The sequence below is a fragment of the Protopterus annectens genome, chromosome 6.part1, assembly GCF_019279795.1.
Source record: "Protopterus annectens isolate FY-2018-M chromosome 6.part1, PAN1.0, whole genome shotgun sequence".
NCBI classification, from domain to species: Eukaryota; Metazoa; Chordata; order Ceratodontiformes; family Protopteridae; genus Protopterus; species Protopterus annectens.
Window position 1 is genome coordinate 460,248,588 of NC_056738.1, and position 16,915 is coordinate 460,265,502.

Sequence of the window (16,915 nt, forward strand, 5' to 3'; positions counted from 1 at the left end):
AAGGCCATGTCCACCCCAGAATTGATGGACATGCTCTGCCTAAAAAAAAACAAATCTCTGAGAGCCACACACTCTGGGGATCTAAACCTCACCATAACGATAAATAGGACTTGCTGGAGGGATAGATTCCTGTCCCAGGGACTCCCAATGCTTTGGAACAGGATTCCAATCTACATTAGGCAGAACCCCTCACTAACACTCTTCAAGAGAAACCTTGACGAGTGGATGGGAAACAGAAAATTTACCCCGGGGATCACTGCAATGGCTCTGCTGGACAGAAGCACAGGGAATTAATGGCTCTGCTGGACAGAGGCACCGGGAACTAATCTAAGAGGGCGGTGAAAGCCAATACATTCTGGCTAGGCTTACATATGCCCTCGGGCAGATAGCCTAGTACTTACCTATGAACATATGGACCTATGTTACTCCCAAGGGTTTCTTGCTTTTATATGAAATAATGACCAAACAAAAGGCTGACTCTGATCAAATACTTTTTTTGGTAACTAGTTAACCTCTATAAAATGCAACTGCTCATTTATGAGGCTGCAATAGAAATCTGGGAAAGTAAGTCAATAACTCAACTTCCCCTACTTAAAAAAATGACATTTTAGAAATCAAATCGCTGTAAACTGGATGTATAAAACTCAGAAACATATTGCTACCATAAACAACAGACTTTTATATAGCATAATAAAAAATATTCAGATTTCTTTACAGAGACAGTTCAGATGCTTTTGGTCAAAGTAATTCAAATGATGCATTACTGGTAAGCAGATATTTCACAGATCATGATATTGTTCCTTTTACTCCTTTTAATAACAGAGCTCCACAATATTTTCAGATGGATTATAAGGAAAATTTAAACAATTAGGAAATTCTTTTGCTGTGTCTTATTGAGCTCCTGGGCTGATTAAATGAAACATTGAGCACACCAGGTGGGCTGAGTCGTTATTTTCCTTGCCATAGGATATAATCATACCCCTCCTCTTCTTAGTCTTAGCACTACTAGCAAAGACACTGATATCACAATCAGTATTAAGAATGTTATTGACAAATAAAAGAAACATTCTTGCTCATATTTAACAAGTTAATTAAACACAAAATGTGCTTTATGGGCTTGATTATATGAACAGAAAAGTGTGATCTAAGTTGTCTTTAAGTAGCAGCTTTGTTACATGCATTAATGTAAGAAACTAAGATGCAAAAAAACATATATTTCTAGCTACTTATGTTATTACTTCCACCAACAAAAATGCCTCCTGTATTTCAATGCAGCTGCAGTGCCACATTATTTTCGAATTCTATTTCAAATCTAGATATGTGAAGTTGTTAGAGCACATGCATAGAACAGTGTGAAAAGAAAGGACACTTACAGTGGCACCAGCCTAGGTGGCAACACCAGTGAAGTTTAAAACATTTGCCATGGCTGTGAGTAGCACAGAGGGAGAGACCATCACAGGGCTGGAAGTCAGGCCTGCCTGCACAACTGCGAGCGAGAGCTTGTGCTTCATCTACCTTCTCACTCTTGGCTCCCTTTGGAATTCCCAAAGCAGTCATGTCTGCCCCTGTCCGTCCACCACCAGCAGCAGCAGGAAGCCAGCCAGGCATGGGATGGACGGCTTAAAGAAAGTCCTTTGAGAATAAGCCAGCACACAGATGAAGGATAAGCTTCTTAATGGTCTGAAACACTGTATCTGTAAAAAAAAAATAAATAAATAATAAATTAAAAATGTAGTTTTCATGCCTCAAACTATACCTAACAATTCATAAAAAATAACCTAGAAAAATTAACTGTGCATTGTCCTTTTTGGTTCTCTTTGTGTAAGAAGGATGCCAGGGCCTTGGTATTATCTTGTGTGCATTCTGGGTGGTGCTTAACTTACAGTCCCAGAAAGAGAAACAGTCAATAAACATATCTAATTTATTTTTTGCAGTTTATATTTTACAGGTCAGCCAAATTAATACAATGAACTATGTGCAGGTTTTGTTCAAACTTTAGACCAACTCCAAATCAGGAATTTATTTTGAATCTGTAAAGAGAAAAAGTTAATTAAGAAAGTCAAATGCTTTTAGAATTATTGTTTGCTTTTTTATAGGAATGTTGTTTTAGGTCTTGTTTTACTCATTTTTATAACTTTGAAAGGTTCAACACTAAAAAGTTACTTTAATTAAATTACTTAAAGTTGAACAGAGATGCTTCAACAAATCATTGCCACTTGGCCTCCACATATATGCTCCACAATATGTACTTGTTACTAACTGAAAATGTAGTAATGCCTTGGCATACCTGTAAATATTTTTGACACGTAATTATTTCTTATTAAAAACAGTTATACAGTAACAGCTCATTATTATTCAAAAGCAAACAAGCAGATTGGACAGCACAACTAGTGTGCACATTGTAAATTGAGCATATACCAATAGAAAAAAGTCTGCTTGTTGAAGTACCATTGAGTGTCCAGACTTTCTATTGGTATGTGCTGAGGGACAAAGTAAAATATGAGAAAAATCAGGTACATTCTACAAACCTAAATAATAAGAAACATACCTGATTTCCCTTGTATTCCTGCACTATGCCTCGTAATATCTTGGCAGTTAACAAAAGAATACAAAAAACAGCAATGGAGATGTTTTCTTCTCCATTGCTTCTCCTGCACTGTACTGATGTACTGTTCAAGCACAGGAACATAAGTCCCATACGCATTTGCAGTACATCAGTTGCAAAGGAAAAATGTGGAGGAACACTACAGCGCCATTATACAAAGACATTATTTAAAAAAGGTAAGCAATTTCTTTCTTAAATAATGTTGTTATGTAACAATAGACCATGACTGGGTCTGGATATGTCAGGATTTACCCACGGTTGGCCTTGTTTGATCACTTGGACTTTTGCCTTGTGATCAAACCTCACCAACCATGGGTAAATCCTGATATACCTACATCCAGTCATGGATTATTGCATAAATAATCCACATTTTCCAATTCTCTTGACAGACTACAGCTTTAAAATCTATGGGTAAAATACGTAACTGCTATTAATCAGCAATGTTTAATGCACATACATCATTAAATCTTCCACATGTGTAACTATAAATTAATATGAGTTTGACTTGGTTGTGGTTATTGGTTCAAGCAAATACTTTTGTATAGCACTTGATTAATTAAAGGGTACAAAAAGAGAATAGATGTGTAAACCAATAAAGAAGGGAGTAAAAGCTCCTCTTAGTTGTTAAACTGTCATTTTTAAGCCACTTTACCGAGCTGGGATATAAAACTTCATTTGATTGCCTATCTGCTTATTTATTATACCACACATTACATATGTTCAACAAGCATACAAAAATCTTTACAAACAAGAAGGTCTACCCAATAACTATTGAACATTCAACCTCAAATGCACAAAGGGTAACCACCCATATCCCCATATAGAGGACTATATCAGTCACACCTCCAGCTACTTTATATAGTTACCTCTAAGCCATCATCTTGGTGAAAGGGTTCAAATTTGAATATATGGTTTAAAAAAAGAGTCTGCCTTTCTATTTTGCCAAATCCAGAGAAAACATAATTTGCAGAAAGCAGTGCTCAAATGTGTCTGCTTTAAGAAGTTTTGTCTCAGAATAAAAGTGACACTTAACCAATAAATGAAAGTAGCTACCAGTGAGAGAAAATGTAAAAAATGCACAAAAATATATGAATGATACATCACAAATAAAGTTTAAGATAAATATCAATAGAATAATCTGAAGTTACATATAAATAAGTCTTCAACAAATACAAACTCCACAGATAAGCAAGATAAAGTTAGTTAAAAAAAAAACAGAAAACATGCTAAATGAAACAGACATCAATCAGAATTCAAAGAGCATGTGTGTGGGCATGTATATGTATACACACACACACACACACACACACACACACACACACACACACACATACACACTCACACATGCACAGGTTGAATGTAATGGTTATGAACAGTCACAGCTAAAAACATAAATAGCACTTTGGTGCACATATGAACAGTATATGTAATGCTACTGAGACAGCTATAATAGACTCAACTACAAGAGTCAATAAGCCCAATAAGAAAGAGAGTACTTTAGACTGGATACTCACAAATAAAGTCAACAAAAAGTATAAAGTAGGTACTATGCCAGACAATATCAGCGACCACTCCCTAACCTACATTACCAGACAAAAGTCAGAATGTATGAACCTTCCAAATACAAGGCAAATTCGCTCTACCAAACATTTTAACTTAGAACATTTTCAAGCCGAACTGAGAGCATGTCATTGGAATTGCTTAAAATCACTTCCCCTACAAGAGGCAGTCTCAGTCTTTAACACTACCTTCTTATCCATACTGAATACACATGCTCCAGAACGTTCTATTAGAGTAAAGACCAAAACAGCCCCATGGCTTACCAACAATACTAAAAATTCATACTAGAAACAAAGCATGGACAAAATGGAGATGCCTTAAACAAAACCCTGATTTAGTTCATTAGAAATCAGGCTAAGAAATCAATAATCTCTGACAAGAAACATTTCTACTGTAAACTTCAAGACACCCATCATAACAATGCCAAACAATTCTGGTCATCAGTAAACAGACTACTTTCCCCAGGAATTGCAAAACTCCTTCCCTCTTAATGCTGACCCTGAAACCCCTCTCCAGACTGCTAATGCTTTCAACTCTTTTTTCTCTGAAACTATCCAATCCCTAGCGAAACAAATGAACACCAACAACCCTAATATTCCATCTAATATAGCTAACTCCTCCTACAACTTCTCCCTAAGACCTATATCTACTTCTTTCATCTACAAACTCATTCTCAAACTGAAACCTTCGCTGACAATCTCCTTCTCTCTTCCTCCAGAAAGCTGCCAAAGAAATTGCATATCCTATATCCTTACTTATAAACAGAACTATCCAAGAGGGAACTATCCTGACATCTGGAAAGTCTCCTATATAATCCCACTTCATAAAGGTGGTAACTCCCTTGACCTCTCCAATTTTAGACCAATTGCCCTTCTCTCACCCCTTGCAAAAATCATGGAAAAATGTATTCATCAGCAACTTGTTCACTATCTCTCTCTTCACAAAATAATAGCAACCTGTCAGCATGGCTTTAGACCTCACCACAGTACCACAACTGCCCTTCTTTCCTTTGTAGATACTATCAACAAAAATCGAAACAACAATACACTCTCTTCCGCTCTTTTCATTGATCTCTCTAAAGCTTTCGACATGGTCAACCACTCTCTCCTAATAAACATTCTTGAATCTCTCTCTTGTGATAAACTCACCATAAATTGGTTTAGATCTTATCTTAACAACAGACAGCAAGCCGTAATATGGGATAACCATATCTCATCACTCTTACCCATTTTCATTGGAGTTCCCCAGGGCTCCATTCTTGGTCCACTCCTGTTCTCCCTTTTTATCAATGATCTTCAGACTTTAATCCCACAAGCAACCTGCATACAATACGCAGATGATTCTACCCTTATCTGCTCAGCACCTTCCTCTACTGAGCTGATCTCACTGACCCAAACTACCTTTAATACTGTAGAAACTTGGTTTTTTCTCCTATTAAATGCCAAAAAAAACTACTCCTCTTCACCCCCCCCTTAAATTTCTGCATTTCCTCTAATAATGGTACTATCATCTCTCCTGATCCAACTACAAAACTTTTAGGAATAACCATTGACAATAATCTCTCCTTGACCAGCACATTAACAACAACATCAGATTAGTTAACAGAAAAATAGGTTCCCTATATCGTATCAAACCTTTCCTAACCCCAACAACTAGAACCAAGATTGCACAATCTCACCTTCTATCTACCCTCCTAAATTTATACCAACCTAAAGAAAACCAACCTAGACAATCTTGCTACTTGCTATAACAATAGCTCGCTTCGCCACTAGTAGCCCCTTTAGGACCCATCATTGTATAAACCTAAAACAACTAGGCTGGCTTGAAGTTCAAAACCACATTATAATTCCTCAACTCACTATTGCCCACAATATATTACACCAACCTGACAATACCCCTATACTCTCACAACTTCTAATCCCTTACAACAATCTTAACTCCTCATCTAGTAAACTCATGACAAAATCTATAAAGGCAAACAACACAGCAGGTGATTCCCTTTTCAGTAACACAATAGGTAGAAGTTGGAATCTCTTACCATGTGACATAACTCTGACTTCATCCTTGCCACTTTTCAAACAGAAAATTAAACGATACTTCCAAAATCATTGGCTTTGTTCCTGTAGTACACCTGACTAACCTGTTTCTCTTACTGTGTCTCCTCCACTCTTTTTCATCTCTGCACTACATTAGTTCTGTTCCTTTTACTGTTGAGTTTTTAAGTATGTACATTTTCCACAATTGTGTGATATTTAATTATCTGCATATTGTAAACTTGATTTTCTTTGAATTTATCCTTTCAATCCTCTGTTTTTCTATTTCTCTGATTGTAGCTATATCTTAGAATAGTAGATTTTTATCTAATTGTAATGTACTTAGTTTATAGTGGAGCTTTTCTCCTCGGGCCTCTGCTGAAAATGGACATGTATCCAGCCAGACTAGCCCGGTCAACAAATGTAAAATAAAATAAAATAAATAAAAAATAAATAATGAACCAAATTATTTTGCTACAACAGACCTGATTCACAAAGACCTCAAATGTGAAATCTGATAAGTTACTATTAATTATTACCATGAGGTAGCAGAATAGTTCATTTAATATTGGGTGAGCTAACAACTATTGTTTTATTGAGACTTGATGAAGAAATTAGTATTTACTACAGCATTTTTATAAAACAATGCACATTACTGGATTCAGCCACTGTATTCAGGATGCACCTAACCAAATCTTTGAAGAAAAATCTTTCTTTAAAAAGTACTAAAGAAGCTGTAATACACTGAATTACATGAAATGTGGTAAACAACACAATTCTGACTGCACCACTGTTCTTGAACTGTAATCAAAATATCGTCTGTTACACACCCACAGCCTAACAAAAGAAATTTCTGCTGGCACATACAAAGTTGTAAAGACAATGTACACAAGGGTAATGCTTGGCATCTTCTAGTAAGTGAAGAAAGAAACAGTCTTTAAGGCTGGAATATCTCTATTAAGATTCTGGCATCATAAGGTCCACATTCACGGAGGAAGGAAAAGAACAAGAGGATAATCACTTCTGCGATTTCATATCCCCTCTGGGTCTGACAGACATGTAAAAAAAAGAAAGAAACAAATTAATTCTAGATGGTTTTATCCAATGGATTTATATTCATATTACCTCCATTGCTCACATATGATGTACATTAGAAATCAGAAGCAAAAGTGATAGATGAACCCCACATGCGGGAATGGGGATCGAACCTCCTAAAGCTGTATTGGGAAAATCCTCTTGCTTACTCTGTCAAAATGAATAAGCCATGGACAAGTTCAAAGGTTCATAGCTGTTTACTAGGTTTACTAGGTTAATGACCACAAGAGTCTTTTTTAATCCTAGCCATGCATCCCAAATCTCTGACAAGTTCTGATACCCTTGATAAGTGTAAGCATGGGCCTGGGAGATGAACCATTTACAGGTTACCTGTGTCCATTAGAGGCATAGATGCCAAACCAGGGATGAATTTCCAGTTTCCCATCCAATTGTTCAAGTTGCACTTGAATTGGGTTAGGGAGGAACTCTGCTTAACATGGATGGGGAGCCTGTTCTATAGACTGGGTAGTCTCTGGGATACATACCTATCTCTCCAGCGGGTCCTATTTATATGACAGGCATGATTTAAGTGTTTAGAATGGGTAATTCTGGTGCTGTTTGTTTTGTAGATAGGCAGGAGGTCCATCAGAGTGGGGTTTGACAATGTCCTGTATGCCAGGCATAGATCTCCCCTCAAAAGCCTGCAGGAGACAGAATACAGGGACAGAGCCTTGAGGTGGTCTGCATAGGACATATTACTCACACCCTGTATTCTTTTAGTGAGGAACCTCTGTGGACATTCCAATTGTTGGATATGCCTGGTTGGGTACATACCAAAGGGGGCACTGTACTCAATGACAGGTCTATGAATGCCGAATACAGTGGAACAATGACTTCCTTAGACTTAGATGTCATACCTTTGTTTATAAGTTGCTCAACATAGAATGATTTCCTCACCACTGTAGACACATGATGATCAAAGGCTAGATTACTATCTATGTGTGTCCCTATGTCCTTGACTACTGGGTCAGCTCTAAGAGGTGTGTTGTCAATATGATAGCTATCAGGGATGGATGACTTCCCAAAGGATACTATTATGCATTTCTTGGCATTTAGTTTTAGTCCATGGCTCTGACACAGTCAGCAGTTGTTTGTCTGTGTCATCCCCTCCTGGAGAACATTTGTGTCAGTGTAAGATGAAATGATAGCTCCTAATTTGCAATCATCTGCAAATTTAGTCAGCCAGAGGCCACTGACATTGGCCTTGACTTCTGAGAAATAAATGTCAAAAAGGAGCAGTCCAAGGACTGATCCATGAGGGACTCTTTGTGGAGGTGGACTCCCCAGTTCTAACTTCCTGTGTCCTGTCTATGAGACAGTTGGCTATTCACTGGGTGATATATGGGTGTGTACCTAACCTCCTGAGTTTATCAAAAATGCTAGAGTGGGGTATTGTGTCAAATGCCTTGGCCAGGTCAAGGTAGGCAGTGTGAATGATTTTGCCCTCATCCATTGCTTTGGTGACCTTCTCAAAGAAGTCTACCAGATTGAGTAGGCATGATCTGCCCTTGATGAAAACAAACTGGGTTGGGTCCAGTGTATGGAGGTTTACTATATCGCTATTGATTATCTCCATGATAATTCTTTCCATGGCTTTACATATAAAACTAGTGAGACTTATGGGTCTGTAGATGGCCCACCTTTGTGCAGAGGGATGAATGTTGCCTTTCTCCATTCATGATGCACAAAGGCTGTTAGGAGGCTACAGTTAAATAGTAATTCCAGAGGCCCTGATAGGTAATTTTCATGCTATTTAGAAAGTGATGTTGTTTTCACTCCACATGTCAAATCTGCCACTGATTCTCATAGAAATTCTTGATTTGGTTTTAGGATTTGCTCTGTCTCTCCTAAAAGCTGTGATTCCATGGCAGAAAAGAGAGGACTGAAATAATCTAATCAAGATGACCGCCACATCTTTTTCTTCAAACAATGCATATTAATTTAACTCTTTTTATTTTGTTGATGTAATAAGACCATGATCTGAAAACTGCCACTGTTTTATTTTCACTATTTTTCTTGATTATCATAGTAAATCATAGTAATGACCACATTGTACTCAATTCATGAATCAAGAGGTTCAGCACTATGCCTCTCCCAACTAAAAAAAGGTATGCTAAAAGTACTTTGTTCAGTTTAACTGCTCCCTCTGTAGCCAAACTATCAAGTGAACCATCTCTTTTGCCTTTAACTGGCAAGCAAGTCTCTAGCTGATAGCTGGTAATGGTTAGGTAGGTTGTAATAAAACAGCGAGAAATTTCAGAGGGCATGCAAAGCACAGTAGCAGAGAGATGTAAACTGGATCCAATTCTAGGCTTGATGAGCAAAAGTGGAGGAGAGGCCTTAAAAAATGGTAATGAGAAACAGCACAGGACTAGAAAGGAACATGTCAGCACAGTCAGAATTCTAACTGCATACATTAAAAGCACAGAAAACACATGCACCAACAGAAAAAAAAAGTGTAGTATTGCTGTTAAAGAGCTCTGTAAATCAAAGCTGACAGCTGTAAACTTGGCCGGTCCCCTGCTCATGAGGGCACTGAACAATTTGACTTGCTTCTTATGTCTTTAAACCAATAGGCAGCTGAGTAAATGACATATAAGTAATACTAAAACAACGTTGCATGCTAGTTCTCAGCAAGATGACTGTTATTACCACATGTATAGGATAAACCTTACTTAAGCAGTTATAAGGAAAATGTAAACGGGAAAAAGTCTCGCAATTTCTTCACAGTAAGTATTTTCTAACATTTTTCTAACTGTTGCAGGGAATTATCATTCTGCCTTTGAAGCACCTTAATATTAATGAAACTATAGAAACAACTAAAATTCTGCAACGATTAGGCTTTGTTTTGGTGTTCCTGTGAAACTCCAGCTTTTCCACTGATATATATGGTTTGCTGCTTGGCCTGAAAAATCTAATGTTTCTTAATCTACCAAGAAAAAAAAGTTCAACATCGAGAAAGTTGACTGAATTCGCCTCTGCCGGCTAAAAACAATAAAAAGGCAAACACTCTTGACAGGACAACATTAAATTACTTAACTCAAAACAGACACTCTGGGTATAATCAAACGTATCTATCTCACTCTTTTTAAGTGTCAAGGTTAATAAAGAAGTTTAAAAATAAGAAATGCAAGGCACACGTTTTCAGATAATACTGTCCCAAAACTAAGGTTTGTTGGCTACAGTCTCTCTCTGTCTCTCTTACAGAAACACACACTCTAAAAACATTGAAAGATAAAAAGTGAATATACCAAAAAGCCGCATTGTTATAGTCTGATTAGCGGCAAATATTAAGTAAATAGCAAGAAAATATACCGAACACTACATTCTACATATGAATGCTAACAACAGTTTCATCAGAATTGTACAAACCACAGTTAAATACGCTGCACTTACAAAATAACATCAGTTACAACTGCGACACTAATTTAATAAGGTTCAGTAAGAGACAAGACTGAGTACTCTCATTTCTAAACGAATCAACTATTAATACTAACCTATAGCTAAAGCGCAGAAGAGCGGAATCGAATAAGCCAATCGGGACGTCCCACCCAGCCGTCAGTCCAGCTTCGATAGTTCGTTTTCCGTTTAGCACTTACAGTGCTGGGTGCTGCCCGAAAAATAAAACTGTAGTCGGTTGATAATAGTCCAGCTCAGAAATTGAAGGGGGTAGGGAGACAGCATATTTAACCATCAGGAAGACCACTCAGAATAGGAGGAAATGTAAAATTAAAACTCTGTTCTCCTCTGTATGTAGCTCTGTTGTATATACCAGTCGAATCTGGGTGGAACAGCTGTTTAGGACAGACTGAGGATCTTGCGGTAGTACCGCTCACGGTTATTCTGGCAATACCGCTACTACTTCACCAAGAACTGTCAAAAGAGTTCCGAGCGAAGCAGCCATTCTCCCAAGTATCCATGGAATTCAGCGCTGAAGGAACAGCTCGTGCAGGAGGTGAGGCGAGGATCAACAACCATCTGTGAGAAGAAACCGGGACGCCACGTCAAGGCGAAATGGTCCTCGTCACCATCCGACAGACTTTGGGCTTGGCTGTTTTCCTCCTTCCTCACTGGTTCATTGTTCCGCTCTCAGGCACTGTACTAACTGTGTCTGCGTTTGGTGTCAGCTGCTGTTTGCTAGGTTTCCCTCAAGGTCAGTGTTTTCTGACTAATATGAATGAAACTGGAGAGTTTCATCAAAATGATGGAGGGACACGCTAACTCAATAACTGACAGTAAACCCTTTTCACAACATTCTCAGAACATCGTGGAAAATATTTTCTTTCACTTAATGCCTTGATTACATTTGTAGAATAAATACCCTTTCTAAAGGCTAATTGTGGATCGTGTTTTCTAAATTTTCTTGGGTGACTGAGTGAGCTGGCTGCAGTTCGTATTTTTTAACATCTTTATAAATCGTTATGTGATCAGTAACATGGGGCACATGACGACCACCATAGATACATGAACGATCCAGTACCCTTTTTATGGCAAAGCCCATACTTTTGCACATTTGTTGTATGTTTCCTTGGAAGAGGCACATAATTATGTTTCGCTAAATAAGGATCTCTAGGAAGATTACAATACAGTATCTCAATTGTCCAGATTTTACCTCATATTTAAGGCTTGCAACTCATAAAATGTGTTTTTTTAACAAATCAGTAACAGCTGATGTCATAAATAATATCATATATTTGAATTTCAGACTCCATATCCTTCAGAAAATGTATAACACATAACCTGTCATTCTAGCAACTTTCAAATTATAAGAATTATATTTAAAATCTGACCCTAATTTTTGGCCATTGTCCCTCACCCCCATTCCTTTTGGCTTTGTCCATATTTCATGAGCTTAGAGTTTGAGAGGGTATATATGGTACCTCTCAACTTCTGAGCATTAACATTCATAGCACCAACCAAAAAAGTGATAGCAGTGTGTCTGAAAGAACACTATTTATTTTCCATAGTAAAAAGTCTTCATATATTATACTCTCCTGGGATTCAATAAAGCCTACACTAAGTGTACACTGTTCTGAGTAAACAGTAACACAGGTCGACATACCTTCTTCCACCTAATTTTATTGTTCCTACTGATTTTTTTGCAGCTTTAGATATTGACAGGGATTCACAAAGGTGACTGAAAACTACACATACACTTAATGTAATCTTTCTGAGTGACTAGAAAGCACAAAAAATGTGGTAGGGATGCTCTTGAACACATATTTTGTACACTTGGTGTACACTTAGTGTAGATGTTATTGAATCTAGCCTATATGGATTGCAATAGGAATCTCTGCATAGGGTTATCTTCTGTCTTTATTGATATGTGCCCTTATAGACATGTCTAATTCTATGAGGAAACTCGGTAAATATAGGTGAAGCAAGGCAAAACGAGGGACATAATTATAACTGCGCCTAGAACATAGCTGTTGAGATATACATACATACATATGTCATTTTCATAAACTGACTACCTGAGACAAGTAGTTTCACACACAGAGTGGCATTTTTGTAACCCAAAATCTAGGTAGTATAGCTTGACCTAAGTGTTGTTGTTTGTACTGTCTAAGAAGCAGTAATGAGCGCACACACACACACACACACACACACACACACACACACACACACACACACGCACACACACACACACAAATACACACACACTACATGTTTGTAACCCCTATGGCCTCATTATGTAGTAGTCAGGAAGGTTTGTCATTAACTGGTGCCAAGTCCTCAAGTTGAAAAGTTAAGACAGGGTGGAAATTCCAAAAGTAGTGGTTAGCTGTATTGATATGATTCAGCCATTCTACTTTCTTATTTGTAGTACAAATATAATTCACTGTAGAAGAGCAAGCTGTTTCTACTGTTGGAGACTGTTCTTATTTTTTTCTCGCTTACAAGTAGGTATAAGGTAATAGCCTCTTGCCAACATTTGCTTCATTTACTATTTCATTGTTACCCAACTAAAATGCTATGATTCTCTGGGTGAATTAAATGGACTCAGATTATTTCTGATGACATTTATTACATTTTACTGTTGAGGCCAAGTCTTCATCTGTTCCATACAAATAGGGATACTGTTTAAAAAAGTATGTTCATCTGTGGGAAATGATCACATTATTTGGTGGTGTGGCTCTCACATGTGAGTGTAATGATAAAAATGTATATAGCCTAAAACAGGAAGTTTTTACGGAAATCCCTAATAAGTACACATTGTTCACAAATGTATGCTTATAGAAATGCTAAACTAACCAAAGGAATGCAGCAAAAATGCACGTAACATACATGTAATATATTCACCGATATACATATTAAACAAGATTCCATAAAGGTGACATGGGTTTAAAAATATTTCACATAAGTAAAGCTTTTTAAACTGTCTTTAGCGTTGCTGTTCCAGTTTTTCACTTTATGGTTTGAAACTTTTTACCTTTCTAGTATGCAATACTGAGGTCATACGCATATCACTGTTTAAAGAGAATTTTAGGAAACATTAGCTATTTTAAGAAACAGAAGTATAATTTGTGATGGATTCTGTGCTGTTTTCTATTGTTCACTGTTTTCTTTAATTTTATTGGAGATGGTAGAATAAGACAGTCTGTCTAGTCTGCAATTAAATACATTTAACTATGTAGTTTCTTCTCATCACTCACTTTCCCCATATTCCACCAGCTCCATGCTTTCAGTAATGTAATCCAATAAAATTGCTCCTTTCGTAAATGTCTCTGTTGACTCTTTTTCCACTAACCCTTCCAGCAGAACATTTCATAAGTCTAAAATGTTGTACATAAAGAAACACTTTTGTAGATCTTATGAAGAGTTGATGCCCACAGTTTACGGATAGTGCAGTCTCTTTCCTTCTCTGTCATTTCTGTTTAGAGTGATTCCTCCACAGCTGTCAGACATAATATAATGCACCCACATCATATCCACTCTGTTCCTTCTTGTCACTGATGGAATGTGTCCCTGAATATTCCCTGGTTGCAATATAAACTCACTACATTTGTACCTCAAACAAAGAGAAAAACACATGCAGTCAGATGAACGTTTTTGTGTGTGTGTGTGTGTGTGTGTGTGTGTGTGTGTGTGTGTGTGCGCTCATGCATGCATTTATTGGTCTGTGTGCATGCGTGTGTGCTGCGTGTGCATGAGTGCATGCATATGTGTGTGTGTGTGTGTGTGTGTGTGTGTGTGTGTGTGTGTGTGTGTGTGTGTGTGTGTGCGCACTCATGTGCATGAGTGCATGCATGTGTATGTATGTGTGTGAGCATTGGCTTGTCTGGTAGTTTATTTTATTGTAACAAATCAGAAGAGCAGAACAGCGTACCTTCCCAGATAAGCCCCTCGAGTTCAGGCAAAGAAAAAGATGAAGCACTTGTACTGTGTAGAGCTTCTTTCAGTCAGCTAGTTTATCCTCCACCCATCTGTGAGTAAGAGCAGGAGAAAACAAAAATACAGAAGTAGATAGCTATGCTTGAATGGTGCCCACATCCCTACGCCAGTGTGACAGGATCAGATATGTAAAACTGCTGTAGACAGAAAACTTCACCACCTCCTTGGTGATATCATGGGTCCCTGGAGCTGCCCCTTGTGGTGACATCATATGCCTGCCCTTTTCATTCCCTTAAACTCTAGCTTCATAATGTTACCATCCCTGTACTGATGCTATTAGCTCCTCCTAGATTTCTGTAAACACAGAAGTCACTGCACTCTGAATAAGCAGCATAACTGTGAAGTAGAAGTGGAAAATGCTGAGTAAGGCAGACTGCAGCAGTATCATAAAGGTGTAAAGTGTTATTAATAGTGTTACATGGTTTGGCATTCTAAGTTTTAGAGTTATAGTTACACAGTGTGCAAACCCTCCAAATGCTGAATCAGCTTTTAGTGCATAAATTAATCTTTCTGCTGTCAGTGAGCTGTTTCATGTAACTGGTGGAACAGGGGGCCATGTAGAAATATAATACTCCTAACATATGTCTCATGCCATACATTTGGAGGTAGTAGACAGACTGTGAATTGTGATATAATTGTATTGCTGTACTCCCAACATATTCCACTTTCAGGAAATATTTAAAAATTTGTTAATAAGTGCATCTGTGAAGCAGCAAAAGATGTTATTTTTTTTTAATAAGTTTTCATCATAGGTCTTTGTTAGGTTCTTTCCTTGGACAGCAATGACCTTTATGAAACATGTATTGAATTCCATGTTTTAAGTGGTTCACACATACTTATTATCCACTTGCAATTGCCTGTTTTTGCAAAATAATTTTGTGACTAAGTCTAAACATCCAATAGAGCATGCTGCTTTTTAAAATGTTACTACAACTATGTGTTCTACCAAAATATTAACAGAAAGGGGCAAAAACTGCATTTATATTGATCTATTCCTTGTACAGTAAGAACTTGTGGGATTACCCATTGGTCTTTATTTTGCACTAAGGGCTGCAAATATAAAAACAGCTTTTCTCCTTTGTGTTCTGTATCATATTATTCTGGTCTAATGATATGCTTCATATTCAGCAGAACAACGGCTTAGTTAACTTTTTTCAGAAGTGTTTGCACCTAGATCCCACATTTCAGTAGTAAATAAAGGTAATAACATCAGAGCCTCTTTTAGTTATCTTACATTGTTATAACAACAGTTGTTATGTTATCAAAACAGTAAGAAAACCATTACATTTTCCTGTAAAGGATTCAGCAGAATATATTGTATAATTCTCCTTTCAGGATACTGATGCTGTAGGAATCAGACACTCTGCAAGGAACAGGCAGATAAATCTGCATAGCAAGATTATTTTGAAACTGAATGATTTTGACCCCTGCTGAGCTATCAAGCCAATAAACAGTTTACAGTACGTGTAGTGAATAATAGGTAATAACAAAGGTAATATTTGTCTAAATCTTTTACAGATAACTAAAGGAACAAGAATGTGAAATATGAAGTGATCCTTGCAGGTGTGTGGTGATACTGAGATGGATAATAAACTCCTGTAGTTCACTTAAATAACTGCTGGATAATTATGTGCAGTAATCTATTGTTTCTCATTTTAACTATATTTTTGTCTGATCTGTGATGGTTCAGAGATCTAGTCGTAACACAATCAACAAGCTTTAGTTGTTCCTCCTTTGTATAGTTGTTTGCAATTTACTTCCCATAGAGTAATTATTTGGTTCTGTATATATTTTTAGTGAAAATAGCAAACCCCGTAATCTAAAACGTCAACCAGTAGAAAATCAGATATGTTGTCCCCAAGCTACTCAGTACTACATAAAACATACTATAAGGTAACTGCTTTCCTTCAAACCTAGTCTGATTCATAAGATGCAGTATAGAGAATCTAGCAGTCCTCTGTATTCTTTACAGTACTCTGTTAATAATGACAGATAGTTAGAATGACTTGATAGTATTCCAAAACAGAATTCAGTAGAGGGGTTGAACAGCAGTTCTGTGGGATAGCAAAATTATTAATTGAACTAGGAAATAAAGAAGGAATGTTGTAGGATGCTAACATACATATGAATACACATTGATACAGGGAAAACAGAAAGCTGTTGACACTTTGTTATCCAAATTCATAATCCTTGTGTATTAGGCACTGGGCATCCTTTATGCTGTATA

The 16,915-nt window shown here is 37.2% G+C and overlaps 1 protein-coding gene across 4 annotated transcripts in view; it reads right to left on the bottom strand.

Moving 5' to 3' along the window:
• The window catches only part of CCHR6.PART1H3orf70 (chromosome chr6.part1 C3orf70 homolog), a 515,276-nt gene extending 500,444 nt beyond the window's left edge, over positions 1-14,832 (bottom strand). Inside the window, exons 1-3 of one of the 4 annotated variants that reach the window (XM_044075882.1) lie at positions 14,624-14,832; positions 13,950-14,293; positions 1,374-1,694 (exon numbers count right to left, since the gene is read on the bottom strand). In XM_044075882.1, coding sequence (XP_043931817.1) covers positions 1,374-1,608 — 235 coding nt within the window. In that variant the 5' untranslated portion in view covers positions 1,609-1,694; positions 13,950-14,293; positions 14,624-14,832. Of the gene's footprint in view, positions 1-1,373; positions 1,695-10,689; positions 10,741-10,790; positions 11,707-13,949; positions 14,294-14,623 lie in introns of those variants that run through there. The other 3 variants (XM_044075880.1, XM_044075881.1, XM_044075883.1) reach the window with 3 other exon arrangements.
• Positions 14,833-16,915: the final 2,083 nt, after the last annotated feature.